Raw genomic sequence first — 27,427 nt, 5'->3', positions numbered from 1 at the left:
CCAATGAAAAATATTAGCCTATTTGCAAGCGTTTTAGACCTTTTTGCAGCAACAAAATTAGATTCTTTTTTAATAAAAGTGATTAGTGTGCACAAAATTCTTCTAAAAATTAAACACTACTAAGAGTTAAATGGTAAAAACAAATTCTGTAGATAAAATTTCGAACAACCTTAACAACAAAAAATAAGCCTTAAAGCTATGATTACACGGTCAACGAAATCGGTCAACGCGTTGACTCTCTGACGTCAAGAAAAAATTCATATTCTCTCTGTCATCTCACCGTCAACGTTCACAGTGTCAATGCATTAAACGTTGACTATCACACGATTGACACTATTGCGTCAATGTTGTCCTAAATTACGTTGACGCACAGGTGTGTCAACGTGACGTTTACTTAGCAGTGTCAACGCTTTGACTCGCAAAACTTTGTTGATCACACTGTTTGACACAAAGCAAAAATTTAAATTTTCCAAAAATATAAAAAAAAAAGCGGAGAAAATGCGATTTGAAAAAAGCTCTCATAGAAAAATTAAACGGAAATATGTTTGACATTGTTGCATTGAAATGTAAATATTTCGAGATATACCTACGCAATGCACTTTTAAGATAAAAGTCTTAAATGAATTCTGATAAGATTGTTGAACGAATACAAATTTAAAATTACTAAACTTGTTTCGAAAAATAAGAAAAAAAAATAAAAAAGTTTCGACTTTTGATTTTTAAAAATCGAAAAAAAAATTAACATGGCCACCTTCAAACGCTTATAGCATAGGAACGCCGCACCCAATGTTAATGGTTATGGTCTTAAAATGTAGCTTAGAATATACAAATGGTTTTTGTTTTTTTGTCAAAAACAAATTTTTTGCATCCAACATGGATGCCATGGCCATACCAAAAAGTTTTTTTGTAAAAAAAAAAAACAAAAAGGTGAAATGAGAACCCCCTCCAAAACGGTATACCATTCAAATAATCGTCGTACAAAAAATTTTCCCAATCCAACTTTCATCATATTTCTATACAAAAAAAGAGTGTGTGTACACATGTACACTCGACTGAAGTTATACTTCTCATTCAGTATACATATCGCACATGTACTACAAAAGTGTCACAACTCAAAAAACAGATTTTTTTAGTTATTTACAAAAAAAAAAATTTGAAATTTTCCCGGACAAATCTATCTAGTTGCCATTGATATAATTTGAATAGTTTTTATTCCAGAAGGTAAAATGTCGTTTTAGATGTTTCATTTGAAATAAAAACTACTTTGACAAAAATGACACATTTTTAGTCCAAAGATCACGAAAATTGTCACAACTCTAAAAACGTGAATTTCCAAGGTTTAAGATAGTTAAAATGATGGTGGTTTTCTAAAATTGGTTAAAAGTGTGTTTCCTATTCTAAAAATTAAGTAAATAATAAATATACTCGTTCTATTCTCCTTAAATTGGTTTATCGTCTCTATTGAAAAATGAAGATTTTTGAGTTGTGACACTTTTGTAGTACATGTGCGATATATAAATGAATTTCATTTGATATTTTTAATTTCTATTATTAAATTAATTAATCCACACTTCGTTTTTTACATTTTTATCAAGTGAACAATAAATTAATTCTTTCATCCTCCTTGCGTCCATGTAGTTTTCAATTTAATCTGTGAACTTTACTCATGTTGTGCGGTTCAGAACGTACTATATATGGTTAACTCATTTGAGCTGAGCTGAAAGTGAGCTGAGCTGATGGTTGAGCTGAGCTGTTGGGTGAGCTAAGGTAAAGTGAGCTGAGCTGAGCTGTGATGGGTGAGAGGATACATTGATTTTTATTTGGAAAGTATAATGAAATATGAAGATATTTTAAACTTTTATAAAACACCATAGCTTAAGATGTTTGGTTCTAGTTATTAATGGAATTATTTTAACACGTAGATATTTTTATAAATAAGACATAATTTTTCGTGATCTTTTCTCTTGGTGTTTTTGATGGTAAATATATTTCTATTTTTTTAGTAAAATATTTCTTTTTTTATCATAAAAAAAAAATTCCGGTAGAATCCGGTTTTTCGACTTTTTTCAAAATTCCGAGAAAATCGGTTTTGAAAGTTGGGGTAAATTTTTTTTTTCGAAAAATTCCCGAATCTTTAAACGCTCCTGGAAGCTAAACCGCTTTAGAGCAATTTTTGGGAGTGATGCCAAATGATAGCTTGTGTCATGGGCCTACGCTTTGCACATTATCAGATTTTTAAAAAATCGCCTTCCATGTTAAACCACCACATCATGCCTTTTTTTTCAGAATCGCGCCCATTTTTTTTTACTTTTAAGTTCTCCCGGTTTGAGAACGCGTGGACCTACAGGAATGGGAGTTGTACCCAAATGTAGGTTAGAGTCCCCGCTATCTTTTGGCATCAAAAATTTTATTTTCATTTTCTTCAAAATTCCGCGATATAGGCGTTCGAACGCTTTGATCTAGAGACAGGGGAGTGGTGCCATATGAAAGCTTATATTCTCAGCTAGCCGATAGTGGTATAATCCGGTTTTTCGATTTTTTTCAAAATTCCGAGAAAATCGAGTTTGAAAGTTGGGGTAAAATTTTTTTTCGAAAAATCCCCGAATCTTTGAACGCTCCTGGAAGCTAAACCGCTTGAGAGCAATTTTTGGGAGTGATGCCCAATGATAGCTTGTGTCATGGGCCTACGCTTTGCACATTCTCAGATTTTTAAAAAATCATCTTCCATGTTAAACCGCCACATCATACCTATTTTTTCAGAATCGGGCTTAACTTTTTTTTACCTTTAAGTTCACCCGGTTTGAGAACGCGTGCACCTACAGGGATGGGAGTTGTACCCAAATGTAGGTTAGAGTCCTCGCTACCTTTTGGCATCAAAAAAATTTTTTTCATTTTTTTCAAAATTCCGAGATATAGGCGTTGGAAGTTGGGGCGCTCACTTTCAGCTCAGCTCACTTTCAGCTCAGCTCAAATGAGCTTAGCTATGGTACCTAGCTCAAATTTGAGCTGAGCTGTGAGCTGAGCTGAAATGTGAGCTTTTTGCAACCCTGGCAACTTGCCACATGGAAATTACCACATGCAACTTGCCACACGCAACTTGCCAAATGCAACTTGCCACACACAACTTGCCACATACAACTTGCCACATGCAACTTGCCACATACGACTTGCCACATGCAACTTGTAACATGAAACATGTAACTTGCAACGTGTTGTGTGTTTTATGTTTGCCGTACTACGGCGTACTGCATTTTTAAATACTAAAGTACTGCCTACTCTAAAGGTGAAACGACAGCCCTGCTACCCAGGGTGATCGCGTCATAATCCCTTTGACATTCTTGTCAAAAAGTAAATTTTCATACCCACCCTCCCATAAGAAGTATAACTTCAAAAACAATGTCATTCTAAAACGATGACATGGTATTAAATTCTGACGCGTCAACGCTGGGACAGGGTCATTGGTATGACACCCAGTCCTAAAATCCTGTCAACGCGTCCCAATGGCATTGATAGAGAGATTACACGGTCATCGAAAATAGTCAATGCGTTGACCCAAAAATGTGTGTCAACGCGAGTGTCATCGTACCCGTCAACGCAATGACAACAGTTTTCGTTGACGATCACACAACGTGACACTCTTGGGACAGATTGTGACGTCATTTTTACGTCAGAGAGTCAACGCGTTGACCGATTTCGTTGACCGTGTAATCATAGCTTAATGCCTTAGCTAATAAAATTATGCCTAAAAGGCATAATTATGCCTCAGTTGGCATCGCTGGTTATAAGTCATAATATTTAAAAAAAAAAAAAGTCAAAGGGATCTAAAAGTTGCTTGATTCTGTAATTTGTGACAAAGAAACATGCGAAAAAAATTTTATTTTTCACGTCTAGGGCCTATTTCACCAACTAACTAATTTGTAATTTGTAGTTTTCAAGCTTGTTCTCCTAAAAAGCTAATAACTTAGTAAGAAGGTATTTGTAAATCAATTACATATTTGTAAACTTTCTTAAACCAAATTGTATCCTATTGATTTTTGCTTTGTATTTTAAAGGACATAAATTTGCAGTAGTAACTATTTTGCGATTATTTTATGGGGTTTTAATTTTAATTTTATTTTTTATTATTTGATATAATGAGTATTTAAATAAAATGTATAACTAGTTCTTAATATTTATAGATTAATGAACATAAAGGTAGATGTCCAAACAATATTAAAATTGTCTTTGAAATTTGATTGTTAAATCCAAAATTTATTATATATTTTGTAAAATATTCCTTAAATAACCTTTGAAATTTAATCGATTTTATTTTTATATATAGTATAAAACTGAAATTATTATAGAAATTCATTTCGTTAATAAACATAACTTACCTATAAATTCGAGTCCAGCCAATTTCCATGTTCCTTTTTTCGTGACCAAAATGGACGACGGACACACATTCCGATGTACTACGTGACCGGTATAGTGTAGGTAAGCTAAACCTTCCGTTAACTAAATCAATATTAAAATAGAACAACAAAAAACAAATGTATATTACATTAGTCACAACCAAGTTCAATGTGTTATTTCTAATAAAAAAAAAAAATATTTTTGAGCTTTCTCATGTACCCACAAATTAATTTAATTTTTAATTTAAATCACGTATTTGATTTGTACAATATAATAATCCAATATCTAAATGTGTTTTGCATTTTGGTATCTTAAAATAAATTGAATGACAAATCATTAAATCAAAAAATATGTGTGTAGGTTCGTATATAAACTCAACATAGCGTGACAAAAGCAATAAGCAAAATTGTTATTTTTCAGATGAAAAGATGACTGAATGACTATCATATTGCATTGATATAGTTCATAAACACCTATTGCAAATCCATGAATTTTTTTTGGAAGTGATTTAAAACAGCATAAACCATTTTTTAATCAATCCAAACTAGAAATATTTTACAAATATTCTTCTTTAAAAAGAAACACGACAGATGGTCACTCTATTGCTTCAACTATATTGTAGTAGAGGAAAAAGTTCCTCAAGTTATGCTATAAGCGTATAAATATAAAAGTATTTAAGAGATTTAAAACAGAAAAGAGGATATAGAAGGATTTATTGAAATATTTTCTTTCATTTAATCGAATTTTGAGAGAATTTCTCAAAAATACATAGTTTATATGAAAACATCCTTTGACAGGATAATGCGGATATATACGGACACAGATTCACATGAGTGAAATATGAAAAACAAATTGTTTTTATTGGATTTTATGTTAGTCTTTCTTGTTTTTTTATATTTTTAAAAACTCTATTTATTAGTAAATAACTATTAAAGAGTTTCAAAACACTTTAAAAGCTCAAAGAATATAATAATGACCATTATCCTTCAATGGAAAGAAAGAAATAAAAATAATAGAAAATAATAGTTTTGTGATGCAGATTTGCATTTGATCAATTGAAATTAGTTCAAAGTTGAAGGACGATGCATTTTATGTGTTTTTGTTCAAAAGTTTGGAATTTCGAAAAGAATTTCGTGGAATGCCATGCTAGTATTTTATCATAGAGGTTGTTTTTATCAAAATTTTCAACTCATATATGAAGTAGGTAAAATAAAAATGATGTTGTGTTATAGAAAACGTAATATTAAAAAAATAAATTGCACGACTGGGGTCGCACGTACTTGCTCTTATGCTTAAAGTAACTATAATGTTAAAGCTTTTTATTCAAGAAATTTAAAATTCGATATTTTGAAGAAATTTCATAAGTAGTATAAAAAAATTAAATCTGTTTTTATAATTAATAAAACTCCGTTTTAAAATATCTTAAAAAAAAAAACAAATATGCCATTTTATTTCTCGTATAAAAAGGTATTTTTAGAAAAAAAAATTTGAAAATTGTAGGAGCCGTTTTTTAAAAAAATAATTTTTTATATATAAAATTTTTTTAACATTTTTCAAAAAAAAAGTTGGTATGCCATTTTGAAGAAATAATTAATTTACACATAAAAACTAAATTTCAAAATTTTTCATTGATCCGTTTTCAAAAAATTGATTTTTCAAAAAAAAATTTTGAAATATTTTTTAAAAAACCAAAAATGCGTTTTTTGAAAATTTTCTAAAATTTTAATATTATCTTTACTTACACACTTTTGTATAAAAATTTTCATTTAAATCGGGTTAATTTTGTACGAGATATTCAGAAACGAAAAAAACCGTTCTATGACAGGTACCGTTAATAACGGTACAAAAAATATTTTTTTTATTTCAAAAGTTGGCCTTTATGTGTAGTATTATACACAAAAATTTTAATCAAAATCGTTAGAGCCGTTTTTGAAAAAAATTAACTTTTCTATTTCCGTTATATGGCAGGTACCGTTAGTTTTGGTCATAAAAAAAAATTTTCAATTTTCCCTCTAGGGAATCACCAAAAACTGCTAACTACCAAGTTTGAAGAAAATCACTTCACTCGTTTAGGCTGCAGCTCCAGATAGAGACAGACGGACAGACAGACAGACAGACAGACAGACAGACAGACAGACAGACAGACAGACAGACAGACAGACAGACAGACAGACAGACAGACAGACAGACAGACAGACAGACAGACAGACAGAATTGCCGGACCCACTTTTTTGGCATTCTCCATCATCGTAATGTCATGTAAAATTGTTATCTCGAGTTCGATTTTTACGAATCCTAAACTTGCCCTATAGTACCTATATCGCAAGTAAAAATAATAGTTTGGAGTTATGCCGTTTTTCGAAAACATAGAACTATTTTCGACATTGTTTTTTTCTGACTCTATGGAAAAAGTGCTGTTTTGCACGTTATTAAATGACAAAACTAAAAATATAAAAATATTCTGATTACACAGAAAAATTACTCTTTTTACTTGCGATATAGGTACTATAGGGCAAGTTTAGGATTCGTAAAAAAAATCGAACTCGAGATAACAATTTTACATGACATTACGATGATGGAGAATGCCAAAAAAGTGGGTCCGGCAATTCTGTCTGTCTGTCTGTCTGTCTGTCTGTCTGTCTGTCTGTCTGTCTGTCTCTATCTGGAGCTGCAGCCTAAACGAGTGAAGTGATTTTCTTCAAACTTGGTGGTTAGCAGTTTTTGGTGATTCCCTAGAGGGGAAATTGAAATTTTTTTTGTATGACCAAAACTAACGGTACCTGCCATATAACGGAAATAGAAAAGTTAATTTTTTTCAAAAACGGCTCTAACGATTTTGATTAAAATTTTTGTGTGTAGTACTACACATAATAGCCAACTTTTTAAATAAAAAAAATATTTTTTGTACCGTTATTAACGGTACCTGTCATAGAACGGTTTTTTTCGTTTCTGAATATCTCGTACAACATTAACCCGATTTAAATGAAAATTTTTATACAAAAGTGTGTACGTAAAGATAATATTAAAATTTTAGAAAATTTTCAAAAAACGCATTTTTGGTTTTTTTAAAAATATTTCAAATTTTTTTTTTGAAAAATGAATTTTTTGAAAACGAATCAATGAAAAATTTTGAAATTTAGTTTTTATGTGTAAATTAATTATTTCTTCAAAATGGCATACCAACTTTTTTTTTGAAAAATGTTAAACAATTTTTATATATAAAAAATTATTTTTTTAAAAAACGGCTCCTACAATTTTCGAAAATTTTTTTCTAAAAATACTTTTTTATACAAGAAATAAAATGGCATATTTTTAATTTTTTTTAAGATAATTTAAAACGGAGTTTAATTAATTATAAAAACAGATTTAATTTTTTTATACTACTTATGAAATTTCTTCAAAATATCAAATTTTAAATTTCTTGAATGAAAAGCTTTAACATTATAGTTACTTTAAGCATAAGAGCAAGTACGTGCGACCCCAGTCGTGCAATTTATTTTAATCAGTTCTGTGCTCTAAATTCAAAAATGACAAATTTCGACTTATGCCACTTTGCAAAAAATAAAAGATCCTGAATAATATTCGTGACCGCTGGAAAAATGGGTAGAAGGATACATAAAGGACAAAAAATTGCGACGAAGATGGGTTAAAAATAATGAACAATAAATAAATAATAGACAAAAAATATCTTCTTGTTCATTTAAATCAGTTTTTTGTTTTATTTCAACAAACGTTTTTGAGCATGATATGCATAAAAATAATTTATATGAACGATTTTCCTTAATTTATTTTATTTTTTTTATTAAAACTAGTTTTTAACATTAGTCTTCACAATTATTTAATATTTTTTTAATTATTTTAATCTTTTTTTGAAAAATCGTAATTTTGTTTATTGCCAAATTCGCTGACAGAGGGTTAACAATGGTCGTATTGGAATCAAAATTAAAAAGGATTTAAAATCTCGAATTTTCTAGTTTTTACTTGCGATATAGGTACTACATATATATATATATCAAGTTATGCATGCGTACAAAAAAAAAGTTGAGATAACATTTTTCATTGACATTACGATGGTAGACGATGCCAAAAAAGTGGGTCCCGGAAGTCCGTCTGTCTGTCAGTCAGTCTGTCTGTCTGTATAAGGAGCTACAGCCTAAACGGATGGACCAATTAATGTTCAACTTGGTATGTAGCGTTATTTGGCGACTCTCCAGCGGACCAAAAATAACGGTACTTGTCATATACCGATTTTAGTTAAATTGATATATCTCGAAAACGGCTCTAACGATTTTGTTTAAAAAATTCAAATGTTAGTTTTAAGCTTAGGTCTATCTTCCAATGAAAATTTTTTTTTTGAAAATCATTATTAACGGTACCTGCCATAGAACCGTTTTTTTTCAAATCCGATTATCTCCGAAACTGCTTATTCGATTTCAACGAAACTTTTTGTGAAGAAGCATTTATATAATTTAAATATAAGCCAAAAATAAAATTTTGAAAAATCAAATTTTCGAAAACGGGACATTGAATGTTTTTGAAATTTTGTGTGTGGATGTTGATTAGTGATTTCTACAGAATGGCATACCAATTTTATTTTAAAACTTTTTTTCCAAAATTTTTTTTTATAAAAAATTTGTTTTTTTTTAAAAACGGCTCTAACGATTTTGAAAATTTTTTTTCTAAAAATGCATCTTAATATGTGCCCTTAATTATAAAAGTGGACTAAGTCACTCCTAAAAATGGCATCAAATCTAGCATAAAAATAGTTATAATTTAAAAGGTAAAGTTTATTTGAAAGCGAAATTGCAGTAAATAAACTTCTTTATTGCTCCTCTAGTGATTTCATAAAAAAAATAAAATTAAATCGGTATAAGAAAATTATTATGTAAGTTTTTCTTTAAATAAAGCAAAAAGTGACTTAGTCCACTTTCATAATCAAGGGCACATATATTAATCAAAACTGCATATTCCAAATTTATATATAAAAAGTCTTAAAAATTTAAGCAACTTTAACTCTAAGAGCAAGTTCGTGCGACCCAGTCGTGCATTTTATTTTTTTTAAGCATCGTATGAGTCTCAATCCTATTGAATATCGAACAGTTTTTTTTTACAAGTGTGCAGTTTTATTTTATACCTAGGTCTTTGAATAACTTGTTCTTTCAGCTTAAATTTGCCTTTTTTTTTAAGTTCGATACAATAACTTCTTGCTAAAATATCAAACATTGAATAAAAAAAAACTTATTCTCTTTGACCATCAATAACTCAGAAACCGCTAATAGTACAAGAAAATTAAGGACATTTTTTAAATCTTGAATACATTTTGCACAAAAAAAGGTAAGGTTTATTGAAATAGAAAAACCATTGGTGTCATTATGGAAGAGGATAATTTGTCCAGAATTGTATACAATTGACACTTCACACATTTGGTAAGACAATCGAGAATCGATTAAGAAACTCACTCATTTGATTTAAGCCATAAAAGTTACGGTGGATATAGAATACCGAAAATTGTATCGTTTGCAGTTGTGAAAATCCTGAATACTTGCTTAGAGTAATCTTTTAAGCCACATCAAATTAACTATTTTCAAAATGTATATCTGCCTTATTTTTTACGTATATGAATTAATCTACTCCTTCATATCTTAATAAGTTAATATGTATTTTATTTAAATACAAATTAATGAAAAAACCCAATATTTATTATTACAAAAAAATTAATACCCAAGTATACTTAAAAAAAAAACGTATAAAAAACTCATTCCATCATAAAATCTTTTCATCTTTACAAATAAAAGTAATTATCAATTAAATTTAAATCATAAAATCTTTTTTTTTTACAAAATTCCGAGACAGGCCTACAAGTAGCTTTTAAAAAAATATTAAAAAAAAAATAAAAATTCCAGGATAAAAAATGAATTATTAATAAATCATCCACGTATACACAATACATATATTTCAGTCATAATATCCATCCTACCATAAAACTCAAAGTCCTTATTTATCTTCAATGATAAATATAAAAAACATTACTTACTTATAATTGCAATTAAGATCATACATCCATAAGTTAATTTTTTAAAGCAAAATAGGTATCTCTCTCATCATTGAGAGACAAGAAGAGAAGAAGAGAACTTAAATTTAAATTTACAAAAACAAAAGCAAAAAAAATAAAAAAATCCAATTAAAAATTAAATTATGTCCTCAATGCCAAAACTTTTGCAAAAACCATCATCACTTTATACAGAAAGGTAGGAAGGTTATTCAAAAAACACCTACCTACTCTTTCACACACATACAAAATAAATATAATGCCTCTCTTGTGGGTTAATTCCCTCGAAATAGCTCCTACAGAAGATAGACTTACTCTCGTTTAATCACACACACACACACACACACACTCACTCACCTGTAATATTCCATATTTTAATTCAATATCCAAGAAATTATATTCCCGGGCATGAGCTGGCCTCTGGACTACTGGCACTGTAGGCTGTGATGCTCCCGTACTTGGGGGTCCAGTTACCGGGCCATAAGTTCCAGCTTCCTAGATCATATACAACAACAAAAAGAAATAAATATAATATTTGCATGAATGAGAAAAAGGCTAAAAGGATAATAGTAAAAAGAAAACGAATATTTCCTCGAACTGGGGAACGAATTAAAATTCACTGCCTGTTCGCTCGTAAATCCATTTCATTCACATTTTGTGAACAAGTGCAACTGCGATTCAGGAGACATTTTCTCATGCAACTTTTGTCAACTACCTGCAAGATGATGTTGCAGAGTGATACGTTTCAGTAAAAGCAAAAAAAAAAATTCTAAGCTTTATTCAAATTCAGAGGTTGAACATATCAGTGGCAACTTCCTATCAAAAAAGTTACAAAAAAAAAGAAATAAAGTACAAGTATGTGTACCGTTAACATCACAAGGATATGCATTATACGCGTTCGATAGCAAGCTGTAAGTTTCCGTAACGAAGTATACATACTTTCTCATCATATATACGGTAGTGCTCTCGCCTCGAGGGTAATTTAATATTCCAAACGAGAGCTCATCCTCCTTACGGGTGCAAGGATATAATATTGTGTGTATTTTTTTTTTTCCGAAGTGTTCATCAGATCAGAGACGTACTCGCTGGCAGGATAAATATTTTGCAAGGTCAAATACTTTGCATATAATACATATATACGAATACAGGTGGAATAATCACTAAGAAACGGTTTACAATTTTAGATTAAAAAAAATAAAAAAAAAAAAATAAAGAAGATAACTTTTGAAATGAGCTTAGCGCCTAGTGCCATTGCGTTATATTTAGATAAAAGGGTATTTTACATTTTGAATATAAATTTATTTAATACTTTTGCAGGCTTTAAGTGTTTTAAAACAGATGTTTTGTGTATAACCATGTCATAAGGGAACAAAACGAGTTAGCAATTAAATTAGTGTGTAGTTGTGTAGAAAATCAACAGTAAGGTACCTATGGCACTACCTTGTGGAATACAAAAATGAAAAATTATTTTAAGCTTCTGACTCACTTCAATTTAAATTGGTTATGCTATCCGTTATTCTTAGAGAAAGAAAAAACTATTTCAAGACACAACCAAAAATAAGGTCCTTGTATATTTAAAGATAAAAACAGTAAACTTAAATCGAGTATAACACATAGATCAGAGCAAATCCAAAGATAAGTGTGAAAAAATGGGACAGTTTGAATAATGTTCGCAGATTCAATAAGGTACTACTAGAAAAAGAGATTTGGGAAAAATCAAATCGATCAATTGTGCTCAATGTGCAACTTAAATGAACGCGAAGATGTAAAACACTTTTTAGGACGATGCCCGATTTTAAAAGAACTTCGAAGAGCTTTTTATAGCAAGAACGAGTTAATTGACTTCGAGATCTTTAACATTCTAAACGGTGAAAACTGGAAAATACTTTTTGAATTCTTTAAAGAAGCATTAGTCCGGTCAAATTAGACTAAAATAAGGGGGTGAGGTTACATAAATTTCCAGCAAGCTGAAAATTGGTAGGATTGTTGGCAACACCATCATAAATTAAATCTTAAAAGTCCTCATCGATCCGAGACCTGACTTGTTGTCGATCCGAGACCTGACTTGTTGTCAAAGGTCACAAAAACTGGTTTTTCACGATATTCAGCAAAACGGTAAGTCTTATCAAAAAATTTTCGATGCAAGAATTGTAGACCAGATTATTGTATATAAAAAGTGTCATGACACTTTTTTTCCTAAGACTCACCGTTTCTTAGGTATATCGATTCAAAAAGTTGAAGTTGAGTTGTAATCGTCATAATCAGGCCTATTCTGAAAAAATAACTCCCAACTGAAAAGTTACTGAAATTTCATTATTTTTTTAGCTTGAATTTTTTTCTTCAATGGTTAAGAATATGGGGAAAGCAAAAAAAGAAATGGAAATTTTCACCATTTTTAATTCTCCCGAAACCATTTCCCTGGGAATTTTTGTTTAGAATAGGTCTGAATATATACAGGTTGTACGATAGAGAATGGACAACCCTAAAACGGCTGATAGATACACTTATGACTGTTCTAAAAACAGATAGAAAAATGTTCTATCGCAACCACTTTATAAAATATTGGCTTTTTTTCGTTCAGTGTATTTAAAATTTTATCATCTTATGTTTTCGTTCACTATAACTACGAATGAATGAATTTTATTTATTTCTTTTTTTTTTTATAATTTTCTACAATAATTTAATGAGTACATAAACACTTTAAAAATGGCATGAAATCTGTTTTTTGATGCAAAATGTGAAAAAAGTATTTTATGAAAAATTTTAAACACCTGTGGTATAAAATAAATCTATAGAAACCTAAGTGGCCAACATTCTTAAAAATATTCCCCTTAGGAACTGGCTAAAAAATTTCTTTATTTTAGCAGAAGAACTGGATAAGTTTATTTTAAGGACACACATTCAAAATTATCAAAATTGTGGTTTTAGGAAAAATGTTTTTTATTTTTTTAGTCTTCTCAAAAAATGTTTTTTATTTTTTTTGTTGGTCTTCTCAAAAGCTTCTTTTACTTAAAATTAATAAGAAAATTAAATAATAGACTGAAAATAGTACTAAGAAATTGGAACAAAAATAAATGATTTAAAGAATGAATTTCTGACAGTCTAAAAATTGCAGTTGTTCCCTACAATTTTTTTCTATTTTAAGTCAATTTTTTTTAATCTCAAAAAAAAAAATGTCTCTACACCGAAAAAAAAATTTAATAACAACAGCTATAAAATTAACATTTTTTAGTGACAAAAGTCGTCCAACAATTAAAATATCAATTTTGATATTTTATCATATCATTTTGATATTTTTAAATTTTTGGTGGATAGTGAAAATTTCGCTTTGACAATTAAAATATCATTTTGACATTTTTTTTAAGTTTAAGTGGATAGTGAAAATTTCACTTTGACTATTAAAACGTCAATGTTGACTAGATTTTACCTTTTGGTTTATTATTTCTTTCTTTTCCTTTTTCATTATTTTAATTATTTTAAGTATTTTTTTTTCTTTTTTCAAAACATTACTGAAAGTGAATATTCTTTACAAAATAGATTTTATTTTTTCTATTATAGGTGATATAATTCTCTTTTTATTTTCTCCCAAACTATGTGAAGTAAAATCTTATTGCCGATAAAATTTTCTCAGTAAATCATACATTTTACTTCGAAAAAACACAAAGCACCTTTCAATTAGTACACATTAATAATTTTTTATTTAATATTTTTCAATAATTTGGAATGAGAAATTGATATGAAAAAATGATAATAAAATATTCAAAAAAATTTCCAAAATGTGACATTTAAATATCATCCTGATAATAAAAATATTGTTTTAACATTTTAAATACCATAAAACACATTTTATAGAGCATTTTTGACTGATATTTAAAAAAATGTTAATTTGATATTTAAAAAATGTTAAATTGATATTGTTTTTTTTTTCGGTGTAGGCAAAATTAAGAATCTTCTGTAAGATTAAATAAAATATTTTTTTTTTAACTTATTGGCTTTTTTTTTGTTTGAAAATGATACTTAATTTGCAAACAAAAGAGTTGACATGCAAAACTCTGACTTTTGAAAATTTCGATATGATTTTTTTCCAAAATACTTCTTTTTTGCATTTTTGCCATTTTAACAGCGATTTGAGATATTACTTCAACTACAAAATCTTATTTATTTCCCAATAGAACTATAGCTATAGTTTTTATGAAGATCAGTTGAAAAAATTAAAAACCAAATAATTAGTTTTTGATATTTTTCGAAGTGTAAAAAAATGATGAAAATAAAAAACTTACGTAGAATACATTTATTCAGTTTGCTCAAAAGCTATGAAAGTGATGTTTATTAAAATTGACGTTTTAGAAAAATGTTATTTTGAAATAAAAGACATATTGGGTAATGTGCTTGAAAAGTAGTAAATGCTTTTACTAGTAAAATTATAAAGTATGAAAATTTTGTGTATCCACATTTCGTGCATATCAAAAATAGTTTATACTTTTCACTTTTCTAATACATGTAGGTATTTACTATTTATTTTGCATACCAATCACAATATCCCCCATTTTATTGATGTTGGTAATGTTGGACGACTTTTGTCACAACAAATATGAATTCAATAGTGGTTTTATCAATTTTTCTTTCGGTGTATAGTACCAATACATTACTTTAACACATCCAGGCACAAATAATTGATACCTAAGGCTCTATCGATCTAAAATTCACTCCTGATTTCAATGCTTTTATTCAAACTTTCAACTCTACCACGTGTACGTACCTACGTAAAAAGATAAAAATAAAGAAGTATATCTCCAGAGGTAAAAACAAATCATCGAAATAAGAGTTGCACACACTCTTTCTGAAAATTGATTCTTCCTATAACTCTTTCCCTTTTGCCTTAACATTTTATGTAAAGGTTAAGATAAGCACAAAATAAACTAATGGTTAAACAGGGTGTTTCTGAAATATAGAAAGGTTTTGAAAATTTATTGATCGGTGGGATTTAGAAATGTGCACAATGGGTTACCTACATATCGTTTTAAGTTGACACCATTATTTGAAGCTTAGATATTTAAAAAATTAAAATTCAAATAAGAAAGCGAATGAAACGATGAAAGCATGTATCTAACTTTCGCCCCACCCTGTACAAAATATTTTCATATAGACAAACTCACCTGATATGCTAGGATATTTGCAAGGCTAGCGAGTATTGGTTCTGTTGCAAATGCCAATGTATCAGAGCATTCTTCCACTGTATGAAGCAATTGTAAAATCTAAATTGAAACTATTAAAATGTGGTCTTTTGTTGTTTTTCAAAAATTAAATTAAAAAATAAAAATATTACAAAAAAACAAAAATATAAATAAATTATAAATTTTAAAAGACAACTTACCTTCGGATGACGAAACCGTTCAAGTTGTTTAACTGAAGTACGCAGGATTTCAGTGATTGTCTCTTTTCTCTTTGGTTTATGTAGTTTTTCTGCAATTTTCTTTTCAAATATAAAAACTGAACATTCCTGAAATAAAAAAATAAAAAATATTATTGAAAATATGAATTTATAATTGGGTTTCATATTATGAATAATAGATAGCTATCTATTATAATTCAAATTAGATTGAACTAATTAAGTTAATTACAATGTTTTACCTACTCGCAACGGATGAGATAGATATTTATCATTTTTTTCATTTTAATAGAGGCTGAAAATTGACCATCAGCAAAAAAATGCTTATATCGATCTAACTATTTTTTTATGTAAAAATATTCATCAATTTAATCTATTTTGGTGACTAAATTAAAACAATTATTATGCAATATTTCCAGATATGTAGCTACTGATTGGCCATGCTATTAATTATTTGCATTTATTGCAATTAAATATAAACGACAGCAGGAGTCGCAATTTATTTTAATTTTTTACTTATTTTATTTATTTATTATTTAAATTGTCTAAATAAAATTGTTGTTTAAATTAAACCACATTATTTATTGTGGGTTGGTTTTTAAATTAATAATTTTTTCCTCTCTCCCAAAAAATTTCAAAAAAATACAAAAACAAACAAATATTAAAAAAATTGCATTATTTGCATAATCATTTCGTTATTTTTGTGTTATTTTACACAGTGGAAATGTTTAAGCAAATTAACAAAAGGAAAGGGTTAAATTTTTCTCCCTTTGATTCTTAATGTAGGAGTAAATTCTTTAGTAGGAGTTTGGAGGATATTTATACAGGATTTAGATGGACGTAAATGTGTGTATATTTGTTTTTTTTTTTTTACTCTTTATATAATGCTAACGAACAATGTTGAAAAGAGGACCTTTTGTTGTTATTGTCATCATGATGACATGGTCTTTGTTGTATATTTATGCCCTAATTGCTACAAAAAGGCGTTGTGGTTATTTAAATAACCTTGTTAAATGTTTGTTTTTTTTTTTTTTTTTTTTTTTGTTATTAATTCAAGGACTATTGGGAAAACAAAAAAATGTATACCTTTTGTTTAACCATACATACTTCTTATGTTTTATATTTATTGTCATTGAATAAGTTTGAAAATAAAAAAAAGAATCAATTAAATTGTTTTAATATGATTAATTTATGGTAAGCAAATAATTCAATTATAATTCTGCCAAGCGATTTTAACTCTTAAGTTGAATTATGACTAACAATGAATTTTTTCAAATTCAAATATTATAGAACATTCCTGCGTTAAAAAAAATAAACTATGTTTAGGATTTTTTAATTTTTGAGTTATTTTGAGAAATTATTCTATTTTCTTTAAGAAAAAATAAATAATAAAAAGAAAAGATTCTCAAAATATTGCAAAAAAAAGTCTAAATATGTTCTATTTTTTTTCAATCGCTAATTTTTTTTTTAATCGAATGTTTCGAAATTTGAAAAACCGATTGTTTTGATATTAGATTTATCCATATCCAAAAGAATACTGAAAATAATTTGTTAAGGCATGCTGCTTTGAATACAATAATAAAATAATTTTAACTATATGCCTGTAAGACCTAAGCTCTTTTAAATGTTAACTGCACGGCCCTAGTTAGAAGGAATAGAAAGATAAGAAAGAATTTTTGGTTTGCACCATAAAAACTTATTTCAATTAACACCTGATTCGTATTTTTCATAGATTTGAAGCAGGTTAAAAAAAAAAAAAAACAAATACCTAAGACCCAAAAAATTAACTTTATACTAATATTTAATTTTCCTAGAAAGTTCAACTACCTAAAATTTCAAGTTAGTGGCGTATTATAGAAAATTCATGGGGTTCTGTTTTTAAGCAATAATTGCTTCTTCTTAAATAAATTAGTTAGACTGGAAGAAAAATTGTTTTTTAAATTTTATATGAAATCTTTTTTTAAGCATCAAAGTAAACGTACCTGCCATGTATAGAAAATAGAAAAGTTTATTTTTTCAAAAATGATGATTTTTCAGAAACGATGTATCTACCTAATAAATTTGAAAAATATTTTTTTTTTTGGGAATCAAGTTAATGATTTTTTTTTTAATTTTTATGTTTATTAATATCGTTTTAAAAATTGTAAACCACATTTTGTTTTGAGTCAAATTTTCTCAAGTGAGTCACCTAAAATCGTATTCTCGAATTTGATACTTTTTTTTGCATATAAGAAGATTTAGATGTTAAAAATAATATTCCGAAGTATTTTTGAAAAATTTTATTTTGTTAACAGTTATAAACAAATTAAATTTGTACGTCTTTTTGTTAAAATAACTGTATCTCAGTACCTAATGAAAACATAGAAATTATTGAAATTTGGTACACATAAAAAACAACAAATTATTTATAAATAATTGATTTTGTTATAAACAATTGCATTTTTTACTGACTTCTGGAGTAGGAGAAGGAGAAGGGGGTACATTTGACACTTAGTTTTTAAAGGTCTGTATTTTCGAAAACTGTTAATGTTTTCCAATGTTTTCTTTTGTATTTGATTTATTGACTATTCAAGATTATACTAACAGTAAAATTTTTTGTTTTACAACATTACAACATTTAAAAAAATAATGTTTTCTAAAAAAAGTCATTTTTTCAAAAGTGCCCCATGACCGGGGCACATTTGACTTTATAAGGGGTACAATTGACAAATGGTGGATTAAACCCCACATCGTGTGCATTTTATTTTTAAAACTATCAGCGGATCTTGCTCGTTTATTGTTTAGTTAGAAAAAAAATAAATTTTTGGTTTTAAACAATCTACTAAACAATATAATGAAAAAAATAAATCAGAAAATTTATTTTGTAAAAAGAAGAAGAAAAAACAAAAAACCATAAAATGTTTCAAAAAATCTCTCCATTTAAATCTTAATCAAAATGAATTGATGTTGATTTATTTTTAAATAATTTATTAAATATATAAATCCCCAAAATCAACGTAAAACTGTGCCCACATTGGAAAAGTCAAAGGTACCCCGAAGGAGCCTCATAACTGTTTTTCTTTTTTTTCAATAACTAATACTATTTTTTTACAAAACTGGATTTAATTTACTTAACTTTAAGCATAGTGCTATCAAAATATTGATTCACCATTAAAAAACTTTTTTATTAGGCTCAGAAATCGCTTACATACCGGTGGTTAAAAATTAGATCAGAAATACAGAAAACACGAAAACACGTGGCACTCCACGAAAAGTTAATGAAAGACTACGAAATTTCCCAAAAATTTTTTAAATCAAACTTAGCTTCTTTCTTCATCCAAACTATTATTAATTAAGGGCACGATCATACCGAAAAACGCAAAGTCAAATGTGCCCCGGCGTCAAATGTAGCCCCGCTTACCCTACCTATGCAGGAAAACCATTTTTCTTATATTCGATTCGAAATTGTATAAGATTTCATTATCTGAAAGAATATTTTAGTGCAAATCATAAGAAAAAAAAGTTATGGGCGTTCAAAAGTTGCACAATATCATTTTTTTTTACAATGGTACGATTAAATTGTGTGAAACTAAAAATATACCCAGGCGAAAACCTATTACGTTTTGTAGAACTTGTTACACCAATTACAAAAGGGTATTTAAAAATTCCGTAGCTCCTCAAAAATTAGAACTTATGAAATCTTTTTCGAAATCTATTTTCGAAATCTTTTTTTCTACAAAAAAAAACAAATGTTGTGAAAATAATTTAAAACTGTATTTGAGTAATTATAACAACAAATTCGATAATTTTTTTTACATTTTTTCGGAAATCCGCTACTCGTACCGTAAATCTTTTTATAAAAAGCTCTAACATAAGGACTTTAACATAAGAGTTACTTTTTTCATAAGTGCAAGAATGTGCGACACAGTTTTTATTTTTATTTTTGTTATTGTTATTTTTGTTTTTTTTTTTTTTTTTTTTAAATAAGAGTAATTTCAATTTTTTTAAATTACATTTGTACTTGTTATATAGGTACACTGACCAACAATTTTCAACTTTTTAAAATTTTCCAGAAAGATTTATATCAAATTTTATAGATTTGGGTTCAGTTAGCTCAAAAATAATATTGGTTTCTTTCTAGCAGTTTTTGAAATATTTAATTTTTCATATTTGGGGAAATATTCATACTAATTTTTTTCTTATTTTAAGAGTTTATTAAAAATGTATAAAAAATTTATATTAAACCGAATGTATTTGGGGTCAATAAACCTAAAAAACACACTTTCTTTTTTTTCTAGGAGCTCTATTTTTTTTAAATATTTTAGTTTTCCACATTTTGGGGGTTATTTCGTATTTATTTTAAAGTAATGCTTATTTTAACTGCTTTCGTACAAAAAAAAAGTTGAGATAACATTTTTCCATGACATTACGATGATAGCGTATGCCAAAAAAGTGGGTCCCGGAAGTCCGTCTGTCTGTCTGTCTGTCTGTCTGTCTGTCTGTCTGTCTGTCTGTCTGTCTGTCTGTCTGTCTGTCTGTATACGAAGCTACAACCTAAGCAAGCGACCGATTAACATAAAACATGGTACAGAGGGGTTTTTGAAATAATTTTTTTGGACCAAAAATAACGGTACCTCTCATATATCGATTTTAGTAAAGTTGAATTTGCTCGGAAATGGCTCCAACGATGTTGTTAAAAAAATTCAAATGTAAGTTTTAAGACATTGTCTATCTTTAAATGAAAAAAATTTTTTTGAAAATCATTATTAACGTTAGGTAGGTACCTGCCATAGAACCGTTTTTTTTTTTTTTAAATTCGATTTGCTCCGAAGCTACTCATTCGATTTCAACAAAACTTTTTGTAAGAAAGCATTTGTATAATTTTAATATAAGCCAAAAATAAAATTTTGAAAAAAATAATTTTTGGATTTTTTAAAAAATTTTGAAATTTTTTTTTGAAAAATCAAATTTTCTAAAACGGAATATTGAATTTTGGTTTATATGTTGATTGGTGATTCCTACAAAGTGGCATGCCAATTTTATTTTAAATTTTTTTTCCAAAAAAACATTTATGAAAAATTAGTTTTTTAAAACACGATTGTACTGATTCAGTTCTAATTGTGCATTATTTTTATTATTTTTTGTCTAATCATGTGTATCTTCATATGTTATTGATTTTTTTTGTTGAACAAATTACACGTATAAACCTTTTAATATTTCTCCTTAACTTTTATTCTTCTATTAAAATAAAAACGTGCAGACGTATGTATGTAGCTTTATGTTAAAGCAAAAGTCTCACAAAAGGATAATTCCTATAGTATTTCTGAAAGCAGATTATTTTTTTTTATCTTCAATATTTAATTCAACACTCTTCTATAATAGAAAATAATTCCAAATTTTTTTTTTTTAGTTCTATATAGTCCTCATCGTATTCTGCATTTCCAGGTGTAATATTCTCTGAAAATTGTTCTACGTGACTTGGGTTTTAAAATGTCATTCTATTTTCCTTTAGGAATCGGATGTTTTTTGTGAAATAGAAGACAAGAAGTAGCTTTGATGAAATTGTTTTATAAATGGTTTTTGATGTAATGATATTCAATCTGCTCTTAAATTTAACTCTTTTTGATATTTAAATCCATTTTGGATTACATTTCTCAGATGTGGATTTAAACAAAAAAAAAATGCTAAACATGAAGAATATTTTGAATTTTTATGTTCACAACTTCTCTTTACAAAAAATGTGATTTTTTCTAAAATTACACTAAGGATTTTGATAGGTCACACAATTTCAATTTTTTTTTTTTTAAATTCAGCTTTAATTTCGCCATTTTGAATTTTTGTTTTTTTTTCAACAGATGTTTTGTGAGGCTTAATGCTTGTGTAATGGTGTTTAACAGTCAATAAGATGTAGGTACATAGGTATTACGTCTAGCTGAAAATATGTATTTAAAATTCCGAAGAACCTCCTGGTGGAATACGATTCCAAGAAAAAATCCTGCGAAATGTATTATAATCTCATTTGTTATCAACTTTTTATATCCTGTGACATTTTTAAAATAAAAAAAAAAAAAGATGTCGACAATTTTTACCCGATGCTTCATTCCAACACATACCCACCATTAAATAATTTTTTTTTGGCAAACTGTTGAGAAGATGATATATACAAATGAATCTGTTTCATTGAATTACAAGAAGGATTTTCGTGTCCTTTTAGCCGAATTGATTTGTTCAAAAAAGGACACGCAGCAAAAAACGACCGACACCAGAGTCTGGGAAGGTGGTGGCGGAGAATGAAGGCGGACACGTGAAATGGTGGAAAATGTTACAGGTGATGTTGTTTACATTATTTTTGTGCTTACTTTTTCGTTTTTCCATCAGCCCAATTTTTTTGTTTGTGATTTTCTCTTAGATTCTATGCTTCGTTAAATCTAAATGGCGCCCAAGGGTTGATGGTTGTCGTCTGAAGAAAAAAAAAAACAGCATTTGCTGCGACGACATTCCGTCAAGGATTGATGATGGTAATGGTGTTGGTGGTAGGATGTCTTTGGACCTATAAAGGTATATCGAAAACGATACTAAAAAATTCCATTTGTCATGGAGATTCTATTTTTATGCCTTTAGGATATTCTTTTTTTTCTTCTTCTTTTACTTGTTTTTTTTTTTTTTTTTATAGAAAAAGCTGTGTGTCAGGAACAGATGCTAACAATGAAATGGATATAGCGTCGCACGAGTCTTTTTTACGACTGGCTATTTTACGTGATTATAATCCAAATTTAGACGAGAAACGAATTGTTGACAATTTTATTTTTTTTTATTTTTTCTCATTCTTGTTGTATTTGCTATGCTAGGATAATCAGGTTTATTAGGAACAAAATAAGAGGGAGAAAAAATGGATTATTGTTATTATTAGTGTCCTCTGGTCAACACTAATGAGTATTCCTTGAGGATATTTTTACAATGAATGAAAAAATAATTTAATGGTTGGATAAATGTTATATAGGCATACTTTTTGAAGTCTATTTATTTATTCCTTAAGGGTAAAATATTTTTACTTTGTGTTATTACATCAAAGTGTTTAAAAATATTTTGTATTGACAGATTGTTGGATTGGAAAATGGCGCCCAACGTGGGCCTCTTTTTTTTATTAATAAAATTTAATTTAAGAATGAAAAATTTAGTTAAGATATAATAATCTACTATTTTATATGAGTTAAGTAAACGTCTTCAATTTGTGAATTCAAAAAAATTCTTTACTGGCGCCCAACGTGCGATTTTGTAACTATTAAAACTATACGATATTTTGATATAGTGAACTAAGGTTATGTTGTGTTTCGAACAAAAAAAAACAAAAAAAAGTTCTGGCCCTGCATGTTTCTTTATAAAAAATCCAGTTACATTTATCAAAACCACGGAGCACCCGAATTGGAATATATCGGGTTTATAAGTTGTTTTTGAAAGTAACATTTATTAACCTATTAAGTTTCTATAATGTTATCTTTTGGTGAATTTTCACAGGTGTTTTCCCCAACGATCACAGTAATCGCGGGTAGCTTAGTTAATATCACAGATTGTCCAGAAAAGTATCACAAGTTTCTTCAATAAGTGTCACGAATTGGGAGTATAAAGCCATGCCCTGGTAAGTTTTATGCCTTTCCCAGGTAATTATCAAGCATTGCCTCAGCTATGGTGGAGATATCATAGGTTGCATCAAAAAAATCAAAGGTTTCCATACTCAGTATCACAAGTTTCTCGTAAGTATCAATGGTTTTCCTGAAACGTATCACAAGTTTCCTTAGAAAGTATCACAGCTTGGTTCAGTAATTTACAAAGGTGGAAGCGATAAATAAAATGGCAATTTGTTTCGATAAGTATCACGGGTTTCCTAAAAGAGTAGATACATCATATTACCACAATCAGAATCAGTTTGAAGATATGCACAACTAAGTATAAAAAATGTCAAAAAGTACCTTTTATTTATTAGCCTTAAATATCACAGAATTCACCAATCATATTTTTAATGGTTTGTAGCGAAGGTTATGTTTGTAAGTAACCCGTGTGGGATCCTTAAATATCACGGGTTGTCCTGTCAGTATAACAAGGTTCTTTAGTCAGTATCACCCAATTTCTCCAAAAGTACAGAAGGTTTCCCAAATCATATCATATAAAAGATTACCTCGGTAGATATCAAATCATTATCAAGGTTAGGTAAGAGTATCAAATCTCTGGGGAGGATAATGTATCCACTATAGGTTGCCATGTAAAGTAAGACCTGTGATACTTCCTCTAAGTATCACAGGTTTCTTTGGTAGGTTACACGGGTGGAAGAGATATCAATCATAGATTGCTAACAAGTTATTTCAGTATGTATCACAGGTTTTCTGATAAATTCTTCAGGTTACTTCAATCAGTATAAGCAGTAAACAACTAAGTTTCACGAAATTCCCATTACTTTTTATATGTTATCATCTTAAGTTTTTACAAACAGGTGTGTATCGTTTCAACAATTGGTATCACAGGTTGGTAAGTAATCCAAGTTCGAACCAAAAGTATCACGGATTGCCTTGTGAGTATAAAAATGATCCCTCTGGTTGATCGGAAAGTAAAAGAGTTGAACAATGCAGATCATATCATGAGTTTCCCCCGGGAATGATCTATTATGGGCTTATACTTTAAGTATCATAGGTTTTACAAATAATGTATCATGGATCCGATATGGTAAGTATCACAGATTTTGACAGCATGTATCACAAGTTTTCTCAATCTGTACCAATTATGTGTTGTTTTGGTAAGTATCACCATTTGCTTTGCTACTAGCAAGGAAAGAACCCGTGAGTACTAACAGTGAAAGTCTTATTTTTTCTATTAAACCCCTTTTAACCTTCCGATGACAACAGGATTTATTTTTCTTTCTTTGTTTTTTTTTCGATAATTTTTATTTTTTTTGTATGTATTGTCTATTTTCTGATTCTGTTAAACCCTATGAAATGTTATGATTAAATAATTAATTTTTATTATGCCTTAAAGTATTTTTTTTTAAATTTAATCCTAGTACAACCAAGAAGTATGTTGTTATCGGAAGGCTTAGTGGTTTATACCTAAAATTGACATCTTGAACTCACTTTTTCTTCGAATCTGATGATCAGGATTTTAGTCATGTTTATCTCTCTGACACAGTTTAAGCATACAAAAAGAGACACCAATGTAAATTGGTTTTAAAGTTCAGAATATTGAAATGCTAGAGAAAATCAAAGACGGCTTTCCAAATCAATGTAGAAACAATCTGAATGTTGCATGCTACGTTCTAAGTTTGGCTTTAGGCATTCCTAAAGTTTTTTGGAGAGTAAAAAAGAATATATAAAAAATTAAATGTTTTAACTGGCGCCCAACGTGTGATTTTATATACATATTTGCATTCGCTGTTTGTTGTGGAAGTAGTATTTTATTTATGTTTTATATTTTTATCTTCAGTCTTCAATGCTTTTTCTTTTTTATACTAGTCTGATATGGAACTGGCGCCCAACGTGAAATTGAATTATGAAGTTTCAATAAAAAAAAAACGCTGTCTTATGAAGTTTTTTTCCAATCGAATATTAATTGATTAGCTTGTCAATTAATTGATTGATTTAATCAAAAAAATTTTCTAACAGTTTCTGGCACAAAAAGCAATTAACCAATATCATCCTAATTATTACAGAAAATCTCATGTACGACCACAAAATTGCTATCATCAACATCAATATCATCATTATCGACGGCAAACCTAATTAGTCAAGAAGGTTTACCCTTCACCGAATATTTTCAATTATCGAATGCTGAATTCCTTTCAAACAACAACAGTTGAATTGAAAGCCACTTTCCTATCCGTTTACACTATAGAAAGCATGGAAGAAAACCACAAAATCACTCTTGATTGGGTTGTTTCATCTCTCTGACATACCAATAACCAAAAAAAAAACCCCTACCCAAATAGCAATCTTCCATCACCCATGCAAGACTTTAATTTTGGTTGAACCTTAACGTCATCGTCGTAGGTCGTTCGGTGATGAGGAACGACGTGAAAACTTCCAAAATTCTTTTGGAAAACATTCAATTTCAAGCTCTCGTGGGATTAAATTGCTAAAATTTCTCTCTCTTCCAAATACAACACATTCGAATACATCTCTCAAAACCCGTAGAACCCAAAAAAAATTCATCCATATCCTTTCTTAAATTAAAAAAAAAAAAAAAAAAAAAAAACGAAGGAAAAACAAAACAAAAATACATACCTTGCCATCACTTTTTCGATACGCATCATGAATTTTCCATGCCAATTCGGGGCCAGCCGATGCTGTCTGCTTTCCAATTTCAAAATACTGAATTATTGGATTCGTATCGACGGGATTTTGTGGACCAGTGGTGCCACTCTTGAATTTCGAGAACATCGTTGCAGCTGGCATACCATCGATTATTTTCGAAAATACCGATGTGAAGCCCGTTGGTCTGGTCTTATTCTCCTCGACACTGTCGTATCTTTCAAATGTTTTTGTCTTTTGCTCAAGTTCACCGACTGCACCCATAAACAGGTCTGTTTCTTCAGTTTTTCCACCACCTCCAACACCACCGCCGCCGGTTATTTGTATAGAAGAAAAACGACGTTGCGGATGCGACGGAGTTACTATCCGACGATGGGAATACAGTTTGAAGCAATTTTTTGTTAAACGGGTGGGTGGAAAAAAAAATTGGAAAAAGTCCTTTATTTATGGCCACAGGAATGTTTAAAGTCACAGGATGTACGATGACGTCACGTGGTGAATATGTAGAGATAATCCATTAATCACTGCAAAAAAAAGCAAGAAAAAAATTCGGTTTAGTTTAAAAAGTCTTAAATAAATCCTTGTTTAAATGAAAATCCGCTAAATAATTTTTATGACACTTTGGACAAAATGGTGACCAAAATAAAGTTGAAAGAAGATGTAAATTACTTAATACTTATAAAAAAGTTTTCATCACACCTTCTTCCTCCAAAAAAAGATAAATGTATCCCTTAATAGCCATAAAATTGCCTATTACTGTCTTAAGTCTGTGAAAGTTCTGTGAGATTTCTTTGAATTCCTTTAATCCTTTCTACCTGTTTGCCAACTTTTGTATATAAATTTTCTTTTAGGCTCAGCAGTTTTTAAACTATTTACCTACTCATCATCGCATGAAATAGCTTAAACAATTCGAGAAACAGAAAACACAACTCCCACGCTTTTTGGTTGTCATTTAAAAACATTAATCTTCAACCAAGGATCCATTAAATCCGAAATCCCCATCCAAAAAAAAATGAAAACGTTATTATCCGTGAATTAAATAAACATTTAACACAATCTGTTACTTTGAGCTTCTGTCTATTTTAAAAAGGGTTGGTTTTGTTTGTGTTTGTCTTTACTTTTTGAGATTTATCTGGGAATATTAATATTTGCCATAGAAAAAGGGGATTTCCAAAATGTTTAGCTGACAGTTATAATTTTTTTTTTAAGCTGAGGCTGTTCAAAGGGTTTAAGTTATTTTTAAGGAAATTTTGAAATTAAAATTGACATCAAACGGTTTTATTTTCGAAGTGAAAACTTCTTTAGTATAGTAGTGATTTTGAACAC

At 28.9% G+C, this 27,427-nt stretch overlaps 1 protein-coding gene across 6 annotated transcripts in view; it reads right to left on the bottom strand.

The window, feature by feature from the left end:
- The window catches only part of LOC129911962 (SCY1-like protein 2), an 83,793-nt gene extending 57,172 nt beyond the window's left edge, over positions 1–26,621 (bottom strand). For all 6 annotated transcript variants that reach the window (XM_055990000.1, XM_055990003.1, XM_055990002.1 and 3 more), the window contains exons 1-5: positions 26,075–26,621; positions 15,816–15,941; positions 15,598–15,696; positions 10,799–10,936; positions 4,374–4,494 (exon numbers count right to left, since the gene is read on the bottom strand). In XM_055990000.1, the coding sequence (XP_055845975.1) occupies positions 4,374–4,494; positions 10,799–10,936; positions 15,598–15,696; positions 15,816–15,941; positions 26,075–26,365 (775 nt within the window). In that variant the 5' untranslated portion in view covers positions 26,366–26,621. The remainder of the gene's footprint in view (positions 1–4,373; positions 4,495–10,798; positions 10,937–15,597; positions 15,697–15,815; positions 15,942–26,074) is intronic.
- Between the last annotated feature and the right edge of the window lie 806 nt (positions 26,622–27,427).

This window comes from Episyrphus balteatus, chromosome 2, assembly GCF_945859705.1.
Source record: "Episyrphus balteatus chromosome 2, idEpiBalt1.1, whole genome shotgun sequence".
Taxonomy (NCBI): domain Eukaryota; kingdom Metazoa; phylum Arthropoda; class Insecta; order Diptera; family Syrphidae; genus Episyrphus; species Episyrphus balteatus.
This window is presented reverse-complemented; position numbering and strand designations above follow the sequence as displayed.